The sequence below is a fragment of the Molossus molossus genome, unplaced genomic scaffold, assembly GCF_014108415.1.
Source record: "Molossus molossus isolate mMolMol1 unplaced genomic scaffold, mMolMol1.p scaffold_m16_p_2, whole genome shotgun sequence".
Classification (NCBI taxonomy): Eukaryota; Metazoa; Chordata; class Mammalia; order Chiroptera; family Molossidae; genus Molossus; species Molossus molossus.
Window position 1 is genome coordinate 28,268,556 of NW_023425355.1, and position 16,095 is coordinate 28,284,650.

The following is a 16,095-nucleotide window of genomic DNA, read 5'->3' on the forward strand; positions in this document are numbered from 1 at the left end:
GTCCTTCCATCTGTCTGTCTGTCTACCTCTAGGTACATAGATCTAAAGAGTATATAGATCTATTTTAGAGTGTAACACCAATCAAGAGAAGGAAAGAGGAGGAAACTGCCTCAGATCAATACAGGTTGGTATGGGGGTAAGGACCTGTGGGAATGGTGGTCAGAGTAGGTCCAGTAAAAATCAAGGTCTGAGGGCTTCTCAGTCTCTCCCATTTACAGCCAACCCTCTCACTATCCTTTTCACTATTTATTTGGTGTAAGGAAATGTCAATGGAAGTATCTTGGGGGAAAATTGTTGAGTACTAGGGAAAATGGGGAGGAGATAAAATGGAGAGAGAGCTTTCTAATGATTATCTTATCCTATCAAGCACATTATTTCAACACTTTCCTGCCCTTCTGTGTATCTGTCTGTATGATGCACAGAAATAGAAGAGACATTTTAGTCCATTTCCTTCCTCCACTTCTAGGTCCACCTCCAGTGGCAGCTGTAGTGGCCTTTGAACTGAAGACCAGCACCCTTACAGGCCTACACCCAGACCTACCACCCTCTTTCCCCAGCCCACCTGAGGCCTCTGTACCTTATTTGTGCCTTCAGCAGGGGTGATTACATGGGTCGCATTCAGGAAGTGGGCTGGGTGACTGCAGGACTGGTGATCTGGGCTGGTACCTGCTACTACATTTACAGATTAACCAAGGGAAGAGCCCAGAGTGTGAGGAGACTTGCCAGCAATGGGTCTAGAGTCAAAATGGAGACTCTGGCTGGGGTACAGAACCAGACCTTGGCCACGAGTGAAGCAATGGAAGGGGCAGAGATTGAGACTAGATCCAAGGCCAAGACTGGAGCAGGAACTGGAACAGGAGGTGGGGCTGGGGCTGAAGTAGAGACTAAGGCCAGTGCTAGGGCCAGACCCAAAGCCAACTCTCAGGACAAGGCAATGGCTGGGGCAGAGGCAGAGGTCCAATCTGAAGTCAAAATAGTGGTCATGACAGAGGCAGTGACTCTGGCTGAGGCCAAAGTCAAAGCCAAGGAAGTGGCCATGAAAGAGGCAGTGACCCAAACTGACTCTGAGGCTGAGAGAGTAGTCAAGAAAGAGGCAGTGACCCAGACCAAGGCTAAAGCTTGGGGACTGTTTGTCAGGGAAGAGGCCAAGAAAGAAGCAATGACCCAGACCAAAGTTGAAGCTTATATATTTGCTGAAAAAGAGACAGAGATGAACAGAGTACTGATGACACAGAATGAGGCCTTGGCAATGACCAGAGAATTGGCCAAGATGAATGCCATAAACAAGACTGGAATTGTGGCTGAGACCAAAACAAGAGCCCTGGAAAAGACTGTGAATGTGGTCAAGACTCAGTCTGAGGCCAGGCCTGGTACCACAGTTGATGCTAAGGGAAATCTTAATACCATATCCAGAGCGGAAGCTGGAGTTGATATAAGGTCTTATGTACCATCTCAGCCTGTGGCCAAGGTCCATATTGATGATGTGCCTTCTGCTGGAGTTAAAGCCAAGGGAAATCGCACAATGATATCTCGGGCAGGGTCTGGGGCAGACAGGGCTTCTGCCCAGTCTCAGATTGTAACCAAGGCTCAGGCTGAGAGCATGGCTGGGGTAAGGGTAGATGCTGGGGGTAATACTAATGCCATGTGTAAGGCAGGAACAGATATGAGAGCTTCTACACAACCTCAAACTGTAGCCAAGAAACAGGCTGAGGCAATGTCTGGTGCCAGGGTTGATGATAGGGGAAATACCGATGTCACATCTAGGGCAATGTCTGGAGCTGAAATTAAGGCTGTTGCTCAGCCTGAGACTATTCCTGATGCTAGGGTTAAGGGTAGAGGCAATTCCAATGCCGTATCTAAAACAGGGGCCAAGGCAAACTTGAGGGTCATTTCTCAGGCTGAGGCTTTGCCTGATTCCAGGATTAAGACCAGAGGCAATTCCAATGCCATTTCTAAAGTAGGGGCTGAAACAGATATATTGTCCTATACACAGCCTCAACCTATGGCCAGTGTCCGGGGTGATGCCTTTTCTGATGTCAGGATTAAGGCTGGCAATGCCAGCACCATGTCTAAGGAGGAGGCTGGGACAGACACAAAGGCACAGTCTCAGGCTTCTGCTGTGAGCCAAGTTGAGGCCTTACCTAGTACTAGAGCTAAGGCTAGGGGCAAAGCCAAAGGCAAGAGTAAGGCAAAGGTTGGGATAGACATGAAAACCTGTGCACAGCCTCAGAGGGGGGCCAAGACCCAAGATGATGCTTTGCCTGATTCTAGGGTTGATGACAGGGGAGATCCTAATGGGTTGAGGGCCGGGGCTAAGGCAGAAATAAGGGCCTGTGGTCAGCCTCAGGTTATGGCCAGTGCCCAGGATGAAGCCTTGTCTGGTATCCAGAATAAGGTCCAGGGCAATCCCAATGCTGTGTCTAAGGTAGGGACTGGGCCAGACACAATGGGCTCTGCCAAGCCTCAAACAGATACAACAGGATCTGCTTGGCCCCAGGCTGTGGCCAATTCTCAGGGTGAGGCCCTACCTGGTGCCAGTAATAAGGTCAAGGGAAATCCCAATGCCCTGTCTAAGATAGAGACTGGAGCAAATAGGACAGGTTCTGAACAACCCCAGGCTATGTCAAATTTCCAAGTCGAAGGCTTGGTTGGTGCCAGGAATAAGATCAGAGGAAAACCCAGTGCTGTGTCTAAGTCAGGGGTTGGGCCAGATACAGTGGGCTCTGCCCAGCCCCAGGCTATGGCCAATTCCCAGGAGGAGGCCTTGCCTGGTGCCACGAATAAGCTCCAGGGCAATCCCAATGCTGTGTCTAAGGCAGAGACTGGAGCAAATACAATGGACTCTGTCCAGCCACAGGCTGGATCAAATTCCCAAGGTGAAGCATTGCCTGGTGTCAGTAATAAGGTCAGGGGCAAACCCAATGTGTCTAAGGCAGGGGCTGGGCCAGATAAAACAGGCTCTGCCCAGCCCCAGGCTGTAGCTAGTTCCCTGGGTGAGGACTTACCTGGTACTAAGAATAAGGTCAAGGGCAATTCCAATGCTGTGTCTAAATCAGGGGCTGGGCCAGATACAGTGGGCTCTGCCCTGCCCCCAGCTAAGGCCAATTCTCAGGGTGGGGCCTTACCTGGTGCCAGGAATAAGGTCAAGAGCAATCCTAATGCTGTGTCTAAGGCAGGAGCTGGGCCAGATGCAACTGGCTATGACCAGCTTCAGACTATGACCAATTCTCAGGGTGAGGTCTTGCCTGGAACTAAGAATAAGGTCAGGTGTAATCTCAATACTGTGTCTATGGCAGAGGCCAGAGCAGATGCAACAGGCCCTGCCCAGCCCCAGGCTGTGTTTGATTCCCAAGGTGAAGCCTTAACTGTTGCGAAGAATAAGTTTAGGGGCATTCCCAATGCTGTGTCTGAGTCAGGGGCTGGGCCAGATACAGTGGACTCTGCCCAACCCAAAGCTGTGACCAATTCACAGGGTGAGGCCATGTATGGCACTAAGAATAAGCTCAAGGATAATTCTAATACTGTGTCTAAAGCAGAGGCCAGAACAGATGCAACAGGCTCTGCCCAGCCCCACGTTGTGTTTAATTTCCAAGGTGAAGCCTTACCTGTTGCTAGGAATAAGGTCAGGGACAATCCCAATACTGTGTCTAAGACAGAAGCCAGTGCAGATGCAACAGGCTCTGCCCAGCTCCAGGTTGTATCTAATTCCCAAGGTGATATCTTGCCTAGTTCCAGGAATAAAGTCAAGGGCAATGCCAGTGCTGTATCTGAGGCAGTAGCTGGTCCAGATGTAATAGGCTCTCCCCAGCCACAGGCTGTGCCAAAGTCCCAAGGTGAAGCCTTGCCTGATACCAGGAATAAGGTCAGGGGCAATCCCAATGCTGTGTCTAAGTCCGGGGCTGGGCCAGATACAATGGGTTCTGGCCAGCCCCAAGCTGTGGCCAGTTCACAGGGTGCAGCCTTGTTTGGTACTGAGATTGAGGTCAGGGACAATCCCAATGCTGTGTCTAAGGCAGGGACTGGGCCGGATGCAGTGGGTTTTGCCCAGCTCCAAGCTATGGCCAATTCTCAGGGTGAGGGCTTGCCTGGTGCCAAGAATAAGGTCAGGGAGAATCCCAATGTTGTGTCTAAGGCAGAGGCCATGGCAGATGCAACAAGCTCTGTCCAGCCTCAAGCTGTGGCCAGTTCTCAGGGTGATGCCTTGCCTGGTGCCAAGAATAAAGTCAGGGGCAATTCCACTGTGTGCAAGTTAGAGGCTGGAGCAGATACAACAAGCTCTGCTCAGCCCCAGGCTTCAGACAGTTCCCATGGTAAGGCCGTTCTTGGTGCCAGGAGTAAGGTCAAGGGCAATCCTAATGCTGAGTCTAAGGTAGAGACCAGGACAGATACTATGGGCTCTGGCCAGCCTCAGTCCATGGTCCTTTTCCAGAGTAAGCCCTTGCTTGGTGCAAAGGACAAAGCTATATCCAAGTCTAAGGCAGAAGCCACAGAAGAAGGTGTTGTCTATGCAAATCCCAAGCCTAAGGCCATGCCCACTTCTGAGAGTGAGGGTGGGACTGGTGCTCAGGCCTGTGGAAAGACACAGCCTATGGTCCATGAGTATTACTGGAGTGGAATTGGTATTGAAGATTGGATTGCTTCTGAGCGATGGATCAAATTTAGGTTTCAAGTCAGGGATGGATACTGGGACAATAGCATGTCTTGGGCTGATGATAAGAATGAAGCCAGTATTGAGTTGTGGAGTGGGGCTAGTGATAAGTCTGGTATTAGGTCCTGGGCTGGGGCTAGGGCTGAGAATGAGGTTGGTATTGGATCCTGGGATAGATCTGGGGACCAAGCTAGTGGGGATCTCTGGGCTAGAGACAAGGCCATTGGAGGTTCCTGGACTGGGGCTGAGAACCAGGTCAGTGGGGGTTCTTGGGTTGGCTCTAGGAACCAGGCTACTGGGGAACCCTGGACGGGAGGTCAGGTCAGTAAGGGTTCCCTGGCTGGGGGCCAGGACAGTGGGGTGTCGTGGGTTGGAGAAGAGGCCATTGGAGGGTCCTGGACAGTGTCTGAGAATCAGGCCAAAGGAGGGTCATTGCCTGGGGTTCAAGAGCAGGTCAGTGGAAGGTACCAGGATGGGGATGGGATTCAGGCAAATGGAAGTTCCTGGACTGAGGCTAGGGCTGGAAATGTGCCTAGTATTGGGTACTGGGCTGAGGCTGTGGACAAGGCTAGTGGAGGGTCCTGGGTTGGGACTGATGATACATCTAGTGGTGAATCCAAGCCTAGATTTGATAATCAGGCCAGTGAAAATGTATCCTGGGCTGGGGCTGGTGGCCAGGGCAGTAGAGGGTCCAGATTGGGGTCTGAGGACCAGTCCAATGGAAGGTCCTGGGCTGACACTGCAGATCAAGCCAGTGGAGTGTCCAGGTTGGGGCCTATGGACCAGTCCAGTGATGGGTCCTGTGCTAGGGCTGGGGAACAGGCTGATGGAGGGTCTAGGCCAGGGTTTGTGGATCAGTCCAATGTTTGGTCCCGGGATGACACTGGGAAAAAGGCTAGTGGAAGGTCCTGTATTGAGGCTGTGGATCAGACAGGTAGCTGTTCCAAACCTGGATTTGAGGATCAGGCCAGTGGAGGAGGGTTCCGGGCTAGCACTAGGGATGAAGCTGGTAGAAAATCCTGGCCTAGATCTAGGTTAGGGCCTGAGAATCAGACAAGTGGAGGGTCCCGGGCTAGGGTTGGGGATCAGGCCAGTGGAAGGTCCCAGGTCAGTGCTGGGATGGAAGCCAATGAAGGATACTGGTTTGGGGCTGGGAATGAGGCTAGTACAGGGTCCTGGTTTTGGAGAGGGGTAGAGGCTGGTATTGTGTCTAGGCCTGGAAGTAAAAATGAACCCAGTATTGAATCCAGATCTGGGGCTGAGGAAGAGAGCATCGTTAGTTCCAAATTTGAGGTTGACGACAAGGCAAATATTGGGTCCTGGATTAGATCTGAAGAAGAGGCCTTTGTGGACTCCTGTATGGGAGCTGAGGCTGGAGCTGAGGCCAGGAAAGAGTCTTGGCTCTGGGATGCAGATGCAACCACCACAGGGTCTAGGCTTGGAGCTGAGGAAGAGCCTGGCATGAGGTCCTGGACTTTGGCTGAGGATATAGATGAGCTAAGTAGAGCATCCAGCCCTGATATTGAGGAGATCAGTTTAAGGTCCTTGTTTTGGGCTGAGAGTGAGAACAGTACTGAGTACAGATCCAACAGTGAGAAAAATGTCAGTTTTGAGTGTGGGGCTGGAGATAAGGCCAGCTCCAAGGATAAGCTTGAGGCTGCTGGTGGAGTCCATGTAAAGTCTTGGTTCAAGGATGGTAATGAAAACAGAAGGGAAGACAAACCTGCACCTAAGATGAAAGCCAAAACATCATCTGAGTTTAGAGGCACATATCCATCCATGGTTCCTGGAGCAGGAATGGGGTCATGGGCAGGAACCATGATCTGGACGGAAATGAAATTTCCATACCAAAATGAGCCCTGCTTACTCCCTGAAGGTGAGCTCAGAAAGCAGATCAGGTCTGGAGAGAAAGCTCAGCCCTGGGCCTGCCGCTGTAAACATAAAACTAATATGGATCCACGAGAGCTTGAAAAACTTATATGCATGATTGAGATGACTGAAGATCCTTCTATTCATGAAATAGCCAATAATGCTCTGTATAACAGTCCTGATTATCCATTTTCCCACGAGGTCATTCGTAACGCAGGTAGAATCTCAATTATTGAAAGCTTGCTCAATAATCCCCACCCCAGTGTTAGGCAGAAGGCTTTAAATGCACTAAATAACATCTCGGTGGCTGCTGAAAATCATAGGAAAGTTAAAACATATCTAAACCAAGTATGTGAAGATACCGTCACCTATCCCTTGAATTCAAATGTGCAGCTGGCTGGACTAAGATTGATAAAGCACCTGACTATTATTAGTGAATATCAGCATATGGTTACAAATTATATTTCAGAATTTTTTCGTTTGTTAACTGTGGGAAGTGGAGAAACTAAAGACCATATTTTGGGAATGCTTTTGAATTTCTCTAAAAATCCATCTATGACAAAAGATTTGCTCATAGCCAATGCACCAACATCACTAATTAATATCTTTAGCAAGAAAGAGACAAAAGAGAATATTCTTAATGCTCTTTCACTATTTGAAAATATAAATTACCATTTTAAAAGAAGAGCAAGAGTATTTACCCAGGACAAGTTCAGTAAAAATTCCCTTTATTTCGTATTCCAGCGACCTAAAGCATGTGCTAAGAAACTTCGAGTCTTAGCAGCAGAATACAATGACCCTGAGGTGAAAGAAAGAGTTGAGCTTTTATTAAGTAAACTCTGATTAGTTGTGTGTTTTCATCTAAGTGATATTTTGGTTTTGCAGCCTGGGGGTAATGCACTTTGTAAAATGCATTATAACTTCAATACTGATGTTACCTATGATGATCTATAGCTGCATCATTTTATGAACACCAAATTGATTCAAACTTGTACTGAAAATACATGTGTTGATTTTTTTACCTTGTCTGAAGATGTTTTTAGTATGCTTCATGAGCAGAAACTAAGCCAATTCTTTATAAGTAAGGTAATCTTTGGTCCTTTGTGTGGACTTATGTTTATACATTTGAGATTTTATTTTTGTCATCAATAAAGTTTTGTGTTTTAAGCAGAAAAAAAGACACGTCTTTGTCCTTGAGTTTATGATCTTTTTGGAAGGCAGGATGTATCAAAACAAAACTAACAAAACCAGGAGTCTCTGATCATGGCCAGACCCTTCCCATCAGGGCAGAAAATTCTACAGGGAGCAGTGCTCAAGGAAAGTTTTACAGAAGAGGGGACATTTAAGTAAGCTGGGCTTGAAGGATAAGATAAAAATGGCAGGAGGGCATTGGAGTAAGGAGGAGTAGTGGGAAGAAAGGCATGGAGATGGAAATCCTGCTCCAGAGAGGGGGCTGGCCTGCCTGAGTGCAAAGTATGGGAAAGAGAATGATGAGAAATATAGTCCAGAGTTGGGGTGAGTCCCACTCATGGAGGGTCCTTAACTGTTACACTGAGGTGTCTGCATATTACTCCATCCAACCCTTGGAGACACCAAAGCCTTTTATGACCATGGGAGTGACAAGATGAAAGGGAAACAATGTGGCTGATTTGTGTGCAGGATGAGTCTGAGTTGGGAAGGGGACAGGACTGGCCACTGAAGATTGGAACACCAGTTAGGAAGTTACCACCATAGTCTAAGTACAAGATGTCACTGCTGGTCATGGAAATGATCAGGGGAGGAAGGAAGTGAGAGTCTCCTTGCATGAAGTGCTGGGACCTATTCTGGGAGACTACAGGGAAGGACAATTTTATTTTAGAGTCCTGGGGACATTTGATAGAAAACATCCTCTTTCCTTTTTTAAAATCATTTTTTATTTCTCAATTACAGTTGACAACAATATTATATTAGTTTCAGGTGTACACCTCAGTGATTAGACATTATATAACTTAGTAAGTGATTATTCTGAAAAATTTCATACCCATCTGACACCATACATAGTTATTAGAATATGATTGGCTATATTCCCTATGCTGTACTTTACACCCCCATGACTATACTATAACTACTAATTTGTACTTATAAATCCCTTCACCTTTTTTTCCCATTGCCCCAAACCCCCTCCCCTCTAGAAACCATCAAAATGTTCTCTGTATGCCCCGGCCAGTTTGGCTCAGCAGTTAGAGCATCGGCCCATGGATCACAGAGTCTCGGGTTTGATTCTGGCCAAGGGTTCATACCATGGTGGTGGTTCGGTTCCCAGCCCTGGTCGGGATCGTGGGGGAGGCAACCAATTGATGTGTCTCTCTCACATTGATGTTTCTCTCTCTCCCCCTCCCACTCTATCTGAAGATAAATGGAAAAATATTCTCAAGTGAAGATTAAAAAAAATGTTCTCTGTATCTATGAGTCTGTTTCTGTTCCACTCATTCATTTATTTTGATTTTTAGATTCAGTTGTTGCTATGTATTGATTGCCATTTTACTGTTTATATTTTGCTTATCTTTTTTTCTTCTTAAAGAAGACTCTTTAACATTTCATGTACTACTGGTTTGGTGGTGATGAACTCCTTTAGCTTTTTCTGGTCTGGGAAGCTCTTTATCCGACCTTCAATTCTAAAGGAAAGCTTTGCTGGATAGAGTAATCTTGGTTGTAGGTCCTTGCTTTTTGTCACTTTGAATATTTCTTGCCACTCCTTTCTGACCTGCAAAGTTTCGGTTGAGAGATCAGCTGACAGTCTATGGGCGTTCCCTGTAGGTAACTAACTGCTTTTAAGATTCTCTCTTTGTCTTTAACTTTTTGCATTTTAATTATAATGTGTCTTGGTATGGACCTCTTTGGGTTCATCTTGTTTGAGATTCTCTGTGCTTCCTGGACTTGTATGCTTCTTTCTTTCACCAGGTAAGGGAAGTTTTCTGTCATTATTTTTTTCACATAGCTTTCAATTTCTTCTCCTTCACTTCTTCTGACATTCCCATGATAAAAATGTTGATATGCTTGAAGTTGTCCCAGAGGCTCCTTACACTGTCCTCATATTTTTGGAATATTTTTTCTTTTTGCTGTTCCGATAGTTTTTTTTCTTTTCTTCCTCATATTCCAAATCACTGATTTGATTCTCAAGTGTCCTCTACTGTTGATTCCCTATGAATTATTCTTCATTTCAGTTAGTGTATCCTTTACTTCTGACTGGTCCTTTTTTATGTTGTTGATGTTCTCACCAAGTTCCTTGAAATTCTCACTAAATTCCTTGAAGTTCTTAGTAAGTTTTTTGAGCATCCTTATAACCATTATTTTGAACTCTGTATCTGGTAGTTTGCTTGCTTCCATTTCATTTAGTTCTTTTTCTGGAGATTTCTCCTGTTTTTTTTCACGTGAAACATGTTTCTTTGTCTCTGCATTTTGGCTGCTTCCTTATGTTTGTTTCTGTGTATTAGGTACAGCTGCTATGTCTCCTGGACTTAGTAAAGTGGCCTTGTGTAGTAGGTTTCCTGTAGGGCCCAGTGGCTCAGCCTCCCCAGCTACCTTAGCTGGGCACTCCAGGTGCACTCCTGTGTGAACTGTGTGCACTCTCCTATTGTAGTTGAGCCTTGATTGCTGTTGGTGTCACTGGGAGGGACTGACCTCCAGGCCAATCTGTTGTGAGGACCAGCTACTACTACAGATAAAGAGCGTCTGTGTAGGAGCCAACCCTGTGGAGCAGGATTTGCTTCACTGGGGCTTTGGTGCTCACTGAGTCCACCCCTTGAGTGTGTCACTCATGGAGGTGGTAGGGCTGTAATCGGGTGTGGTCTGAAGCTGACCACTGGGTGCACTGGCTCTTGGGCCTCCTGGGAGGTTCAAAGTTGGCCACTGCTTGTGCCCTGACTAGGGCCACCTGCCATGAGCTACAGAGTGATCTGCAGATGGCTGCTATTTGTGCTGGGCTTGGAGGTGCCTGGGGGAGGCCAAGCTGTGAACCAAGGCAGGCTGCCTCTAGTGCCAGGCCTGGGGCCACTTAGTGAGGGGTACAGGGCATACTGAGGCCAGCTGTTGCTTATTAGAGGGATTTTAGGAAAGTCTGAAGCATGAGCCAAGACAGACCATTCATATGGAAAAGCCACTGGAAACAGCTTGGATTAATTTGCAAGTTGGGTGGGGCAGGGTCTCAGGGAATCACCAGGGCAGGATGAACAGTGTAGGCCAGGTTAATGGAGATTCAGATATGGTGCCTGTCTGTTGGCTGGGGGGGGGGGGGGACTCAGCAAAAGAACAAAGGCCTCTGCCAGCATTATTGTCTGGTAGAAAGCTGCCCCCCCAGCTCTTGCTTTGATGCCAGAAAAGTTAGTTCCTCCCCTTATGTGCCTGGTTCCTTTTAAGCTGCTGCCCCAACACTGGAGCTCAGGCGGAGTGAGTCCAAGTAAGTCCATGTGGGGGCTCTTTAAGAGGAACTGTCTGAGACTGCAGCAGCCTCAGTGTCACTCAGCCACAATCCCCAGTTATGGGGACTCCTCTTCCAGGCACTGGAACCCAGCGCTGAAAGGTGTGGTGTGGGGCTAGGACCCCTTGCCCCTCAGAGGAGTCCTCCACAGCCAAGATATCCCTCCTGATTAAAAACCGCCACACATGGGTGTGGGATCAGCCTGTTTCTCACCTCTGTCTCCTACAAGTCTCTGTGGCTTTTTATTTAATTCCCTAGTTGTAGGACTTCCATTCAGCCAGAATTTGGGCAGTTCTGAATGATGGTTGTTTTGTAGTTTAGTTATAATTTTGATGTGGTTGTGGGAGGAGGAGAGTACCGCTTTAACCTACACCGCCATCTTGAACAACTGTTATCTATATAAAGTGAGTGAATTAGTTACTATTTTGAAATAAGAAAATACAATAGCATAAAAAATAATTTTAGTGTTTCTATCAGATTTCTTTTATAAGGTTGGTTGAAGCAGAGCCTTTATGAAACCACCTAGAGAGTTATTGTCATTCATAATGAGGAAGAACCCCCTCACCAACCCAGAGAGTGATAAAGGGGGGGGGGCACTCTCAAAGTTTTGGTGGGAGCATACACTGGTACAAGGTGCATTTGGGCACATATTTCAGAAGTCCTCAAGATGTACATGCTCTTTGATGCTGTAATTCCACCAGTAGAAATGTATCCTTAGGGAGTAATCAAATAATTGGCTTGTATAAGGTTTCACACAATTTTGAAGTATGAAAAATTGGGAATGACCAAGTGTCTCAAAATAGGCACTTGACTAAACACATTAAGGATATGTTTACACATTGAAATGTTATGCAACTCTTGAAAATGTTGATGGGTATCTACACTTATTTACTTGGAAAAAAATTCAGCATATATCTTATCTGAGGAAAATAGGCTTCATAAGCACATATTATACCTTTTAATGAAGAAAAGTATATATTTAAATGACCCCTATGTAAAAACTGATGTATAGCCCTGGCCAGTTTGGCTCAGCAGTTAGAGCACCGGCCTGCGGTCCAGAGAGACCCGGGTTCGGTTCCTGCTAAGGGCACGTACCTCTGTTGCAGTTTGTCCCCAGCCCTGGTTGGGTTGTGCGGGTGGCAGCCACTCGATGTGTCCCTTTCACAGCGATGTTTCTCTCTTTCTCTCTTCCTCCCACTCTATCTGAACAAAAAATAGAAAAAATGTCCTCAGGTGAGGATAAAAAAACCAACCAAACAAAAACTGATGTATACTCTGAGAATGTTAATAGTTTTTTATGGGTTTTAGATTAATAGGTGATTTTATCTGTTTTGAACTTATCTGCATTTTGTGATTTTTTTGCATAATTTTCCAAAGGGAAACTGATGGACTCAGGCTAAGTAGGACTGTAAATAGCATTTCAGAGACTTAGAGCAAAATATAAATGGAGGTTCACATATTTGTGTCTAACTATTTGGAAGGTATAATTTTTTTTCTTTTAAAATTTATCTTTATTACTGAATGTATTACAGATATCCCCCCTTTTCCTTCCTTGAGCCCTTCCTCCTCACTCCCGCCCCCCTCCTGCCTTCCCCACACTATTGTCTGTGTCCATTGGTTATGCATATATGCATAGAAGTACTTTGGTTTATCTCTTCCTGCCCCACCTCCCCACTTCTCTTTGAGGTTCATCAGTCCAACAACAATTTGTACTTCTTCTTTTTCTTTTCTTTTCTTTTTTTTTTTTTTTGGTACGTGCCCCTAGCAGGAACCAAACCCAGGACTCTCTGGTCCGCAGGCTGACGCTCCAACCACTGAGCCAAACCGGCCAGGGCCAATTTGTACTTCTTAATTTCTTCATCTTTTTTACCCATCTCCCCAACCCCTCTCCCATCTGGCAACCAACAAAAAGTTCTCTGTATCTATGAGTCTGTTTCTGTTCTGCTTTTTCATTTTATTTGTAGATTCGATTGTTGATAGATAAGTATTTATTGCCATTTTATTGTTAATATTTGTGTTCTTCTTCAGGAAGACCCTTCAACATTTCATGTAATACTGGTTTGGTGGTGATGAACTCCTTTAGCTTTTTCTTGTCTGGAAAACTGTTTATATGGTCATCTAAATAATAGCTTTGCAAGATAAAGGAATCTTGGTTGTAGGTTCTTGCTTTTCATCACTTAAATATTTCTTGCCACTCCCTTTGGGCCTGCAAAGATTCTTTTGAGAAATCATCTGACAGTCTTATGGGAGCTCACTTGTAGGTAACTAACTGCTTTTCTCTTGCTGCTTTTAAGATTCTCTCTTTGTCTTTAACTTTTTGCATTTTGATGATGACGTGTCTTGGTGTGGGCCTCTTGGGGTTCATTTTATTTGGGACTCTGTGCTTCCTGCACTTGTATGTCTGTTTCCTTCACCAAGTTAGGGAAGTTTTCTGTCATTATTTTTTCAAATAAGTTTTCAATTTCTTGCTCGCTCTCTTCTCCTTCTGGCACCCCCATGATGTGAATGTTGGTACACTTGAAGTTGTCCCAGAGGCTCCTTATATTATCCTTAGTTTTTTGGATTCTTTTTTCTTTTTGCTGTTCAGATTAGGTGTGTTTTGCTTTCTTATATTACAAATCAGTGGCTTGCTTTTTGGCTTCGCTTACTCTACTATTGATTCCCTGTAAATTATTTTATATTTCAGTTAGTGCATCCTTCATTTCTGACTGGTCCTTTGTTATGCTCTTGAGGTCCTGACTAAGTTCCTTGAAGTTCTCACCAAGTTCCTTGAAATTCTCACTAAGTTCATTGAACATCCTTATAAACAGTGTTTTGAACTATCCATCTGTTAGATTGCTTATCTCCGTTTGTTTAGTTCTTTTCCCAGAGTTTTGTTCTGTTCTTTCATTTGGGACATGTTTCTTTGTGTCCTTATTTTGCCTGCCTCCCTGTGTTTGTTTCTATGTATTATGTAGAGTTGTTATGTCTTCTACGCTTCCTAGGGTGGCCTATTGTAGTAGGTGTCCTATAGGATCCAGTGGCACAGCCTCCCTGGTCACCCCAGCTGGGCCAATGAGGTGTACCCTTCGTGTGGACTGTACCCCCTTCTGATGTAATTGAGTCTTGACTGATGTTGGCACATCAATAGGAGGGATTTACTCAGGCTGATCAGCTTGCAAGGACTGGCTGTGCCCAATGACCACTGACCTTGGACTACCTTGGAGGATCAGCTGTGCAGGGGCCACCACACAGAGCAAGATTTACTTCTGCAGGGTTCTGGTACATAGTGAATCCACTCCTTGAGTGTGTCACTTGTGGAGGTGGTTGGGTGGTAGTGCTTCATTGTGGTCTGAAGCTGTTCACTGAGTGTGCTGGCTCTGGGGCATGGTCAGTCACTGCCTGTTTGCTACCTGAGGCCACCCGGCATAAGATACAAAGTGATCTGCAGATGGCTGCTTCTTGTGCTGGGCTTGTACGTGCTCAGGAAAAGCCAAGCTGTGAACCAAGTCTGGCTGCTTTTAGTGCCAGGCCCCAAGCCACTTGGTGAGAGGTAAGGGGCTCGCTGAGGCCAGATGCTGCTTGTTTGAGAGAACTTAGGAAAATTCAAGCAGGAGCCAAGACAGGCCAATCCTGTGGTAAAGCCACTGGAAACAGCTTGGGTGGGCCTCAGGGAATCACCAGGGTGGAGCCAACAGTATGAACCAGGTTGCATATCTGGAGTCCCAGATATGGCACCTGCCTGGCCCATGGGGGAAAGGCTCACCAAAAGAGAAAGGCCTCCACCAGCACATCTGTCTGGGAGAAAGCTACCCTACAGCTCTTGTCTGATGCCAAACAACTCAGTTCTTCCCTGTATGTCGCTGGCACTTTTCAAACTGCCCCCCGCTCCTATGCTTGAGCCTGGAGGGAACGGGTCCCAGTAAATCAATGTGCTGGCTCTAAATCAAGAGGAGCTGCCTGGGGCACTAGCAGCCTCAGCCTCCTTCAGCCTCAGTTCCCGCTGGATTTTACAGCCAGAAGTTGTGGGGATTCACTTCCTGTTACTGGAACCCTGAACTGGGGGGCCTAGTGTGGGATGGGGACCCCACACTCCTCAGGGAGGACCTTCACAGCTGAGGTATGCTCCTGATTTTCATTTGCCACACGTGGTGTGGGACCAGCCCATCCATGCCTCCGCCCCCCTTACCAGTCTTGATGTGGCTTCTTATTTAATTTCATAGTTGTAGGACTTTCATTCAGCTTGATTTCAGGTGGTTCTGAATGATGGTTGTTCTGTAGTTTAGTTGTAATTTTGATGTGGAAGATATAAATTAAACTTTTATTTTTTTCTTCTTGTTTGATCACCGTGGCTAAGACTTCCAGAAGTATGTTGAATAAGAGTGATGAAAGCGGACATCCTTGTCCTGTTTCTGTTCTTCAGGGAAATGCTTTTATTTTTGCCCATTGAGTATGATGTTGGCTGTAGGTTTGTCATATATGGACTTTATTATGTTGAGGTATGATCCCTGTATTCCCACTTTGCTGAGAGTTTTTATCAGAAATGGGTGCTGGATTTTGTCAAATGATTTTTCAACATTTATTGATATGATCATATGATTTTTATCTTTCATTTTGTTTATGTGGTGTATCACATTTATTGATTTGCGAATATTGTACCAGTCTTGCATCCCTGGGATAAATCCCACTTGGTCATGGTGAATATTTTTTTAATATATTGCTGGATCTGATTTGCTAATTTTTAAAATATATTTTTATTGACTTTTTTAAGATAGAGAGGAAAGAAGAGGTGGAGAAAGATAGAATCATTGATTAGAGAGAAATGTTGATTGGCTGCCTCCTGCACACCTCATATTGGGGATCGAGCCCACAACCTAGGCATGTGCCCTGACCGGGAATCAAATCAGCAACCTCTTGGTGCATGGGATGATGCTCAGTCCACAGAGCCCCACCAGCCAGGCGATTTGTTGCTATTTCTTTGAGGATTTTGGCATCTATTTTCATCATGGATATTGGCCTGTAGCTTTCTTTCTTTGTAGTGTCTTTATCTGGTTTTGGATTATGATTATGCTGGCCTCATAAGAAGAGCTTGAAAGTCTTCCTTCCTCTTGAATTTTTTGGAGTAGTTTGAGTAGAATAGGTG

At 45.8% G+C, this 16,095-nt stretch overlaps 1 protein-coding gene across 1 annotated transcript; it reads left to right on the forward strand.

The window, feature by feature from the left end:
- Window positions 1-592: 592 nt before the first annotated feature.
- On the forward strand, window positions 593-7,620 carry ARMCX4 (armadillo repeat containing X-linked 4). The gene is made up of 5 exons (XM_036271401.1): window positions 593-3,172; window positions 3,413-3,473; window positions 3,594-3,825; window positions 3,946-3,982; window positions 4,103-7,620. The coding sequence occupies exons 1-5, from the start codon at window positions 608-610 to the stop codon at window positions 7,358-7,360; spliced, it is 6,153 nt and encodes a 2,050-aa protein (XP_036127294.1). The 5' UTR covers window positions 593-607; the 3' UTR covers window positions 7,361-7,620.
- Window positions 7,621-16,095: the final 8,475 nt, after the last annotated feature.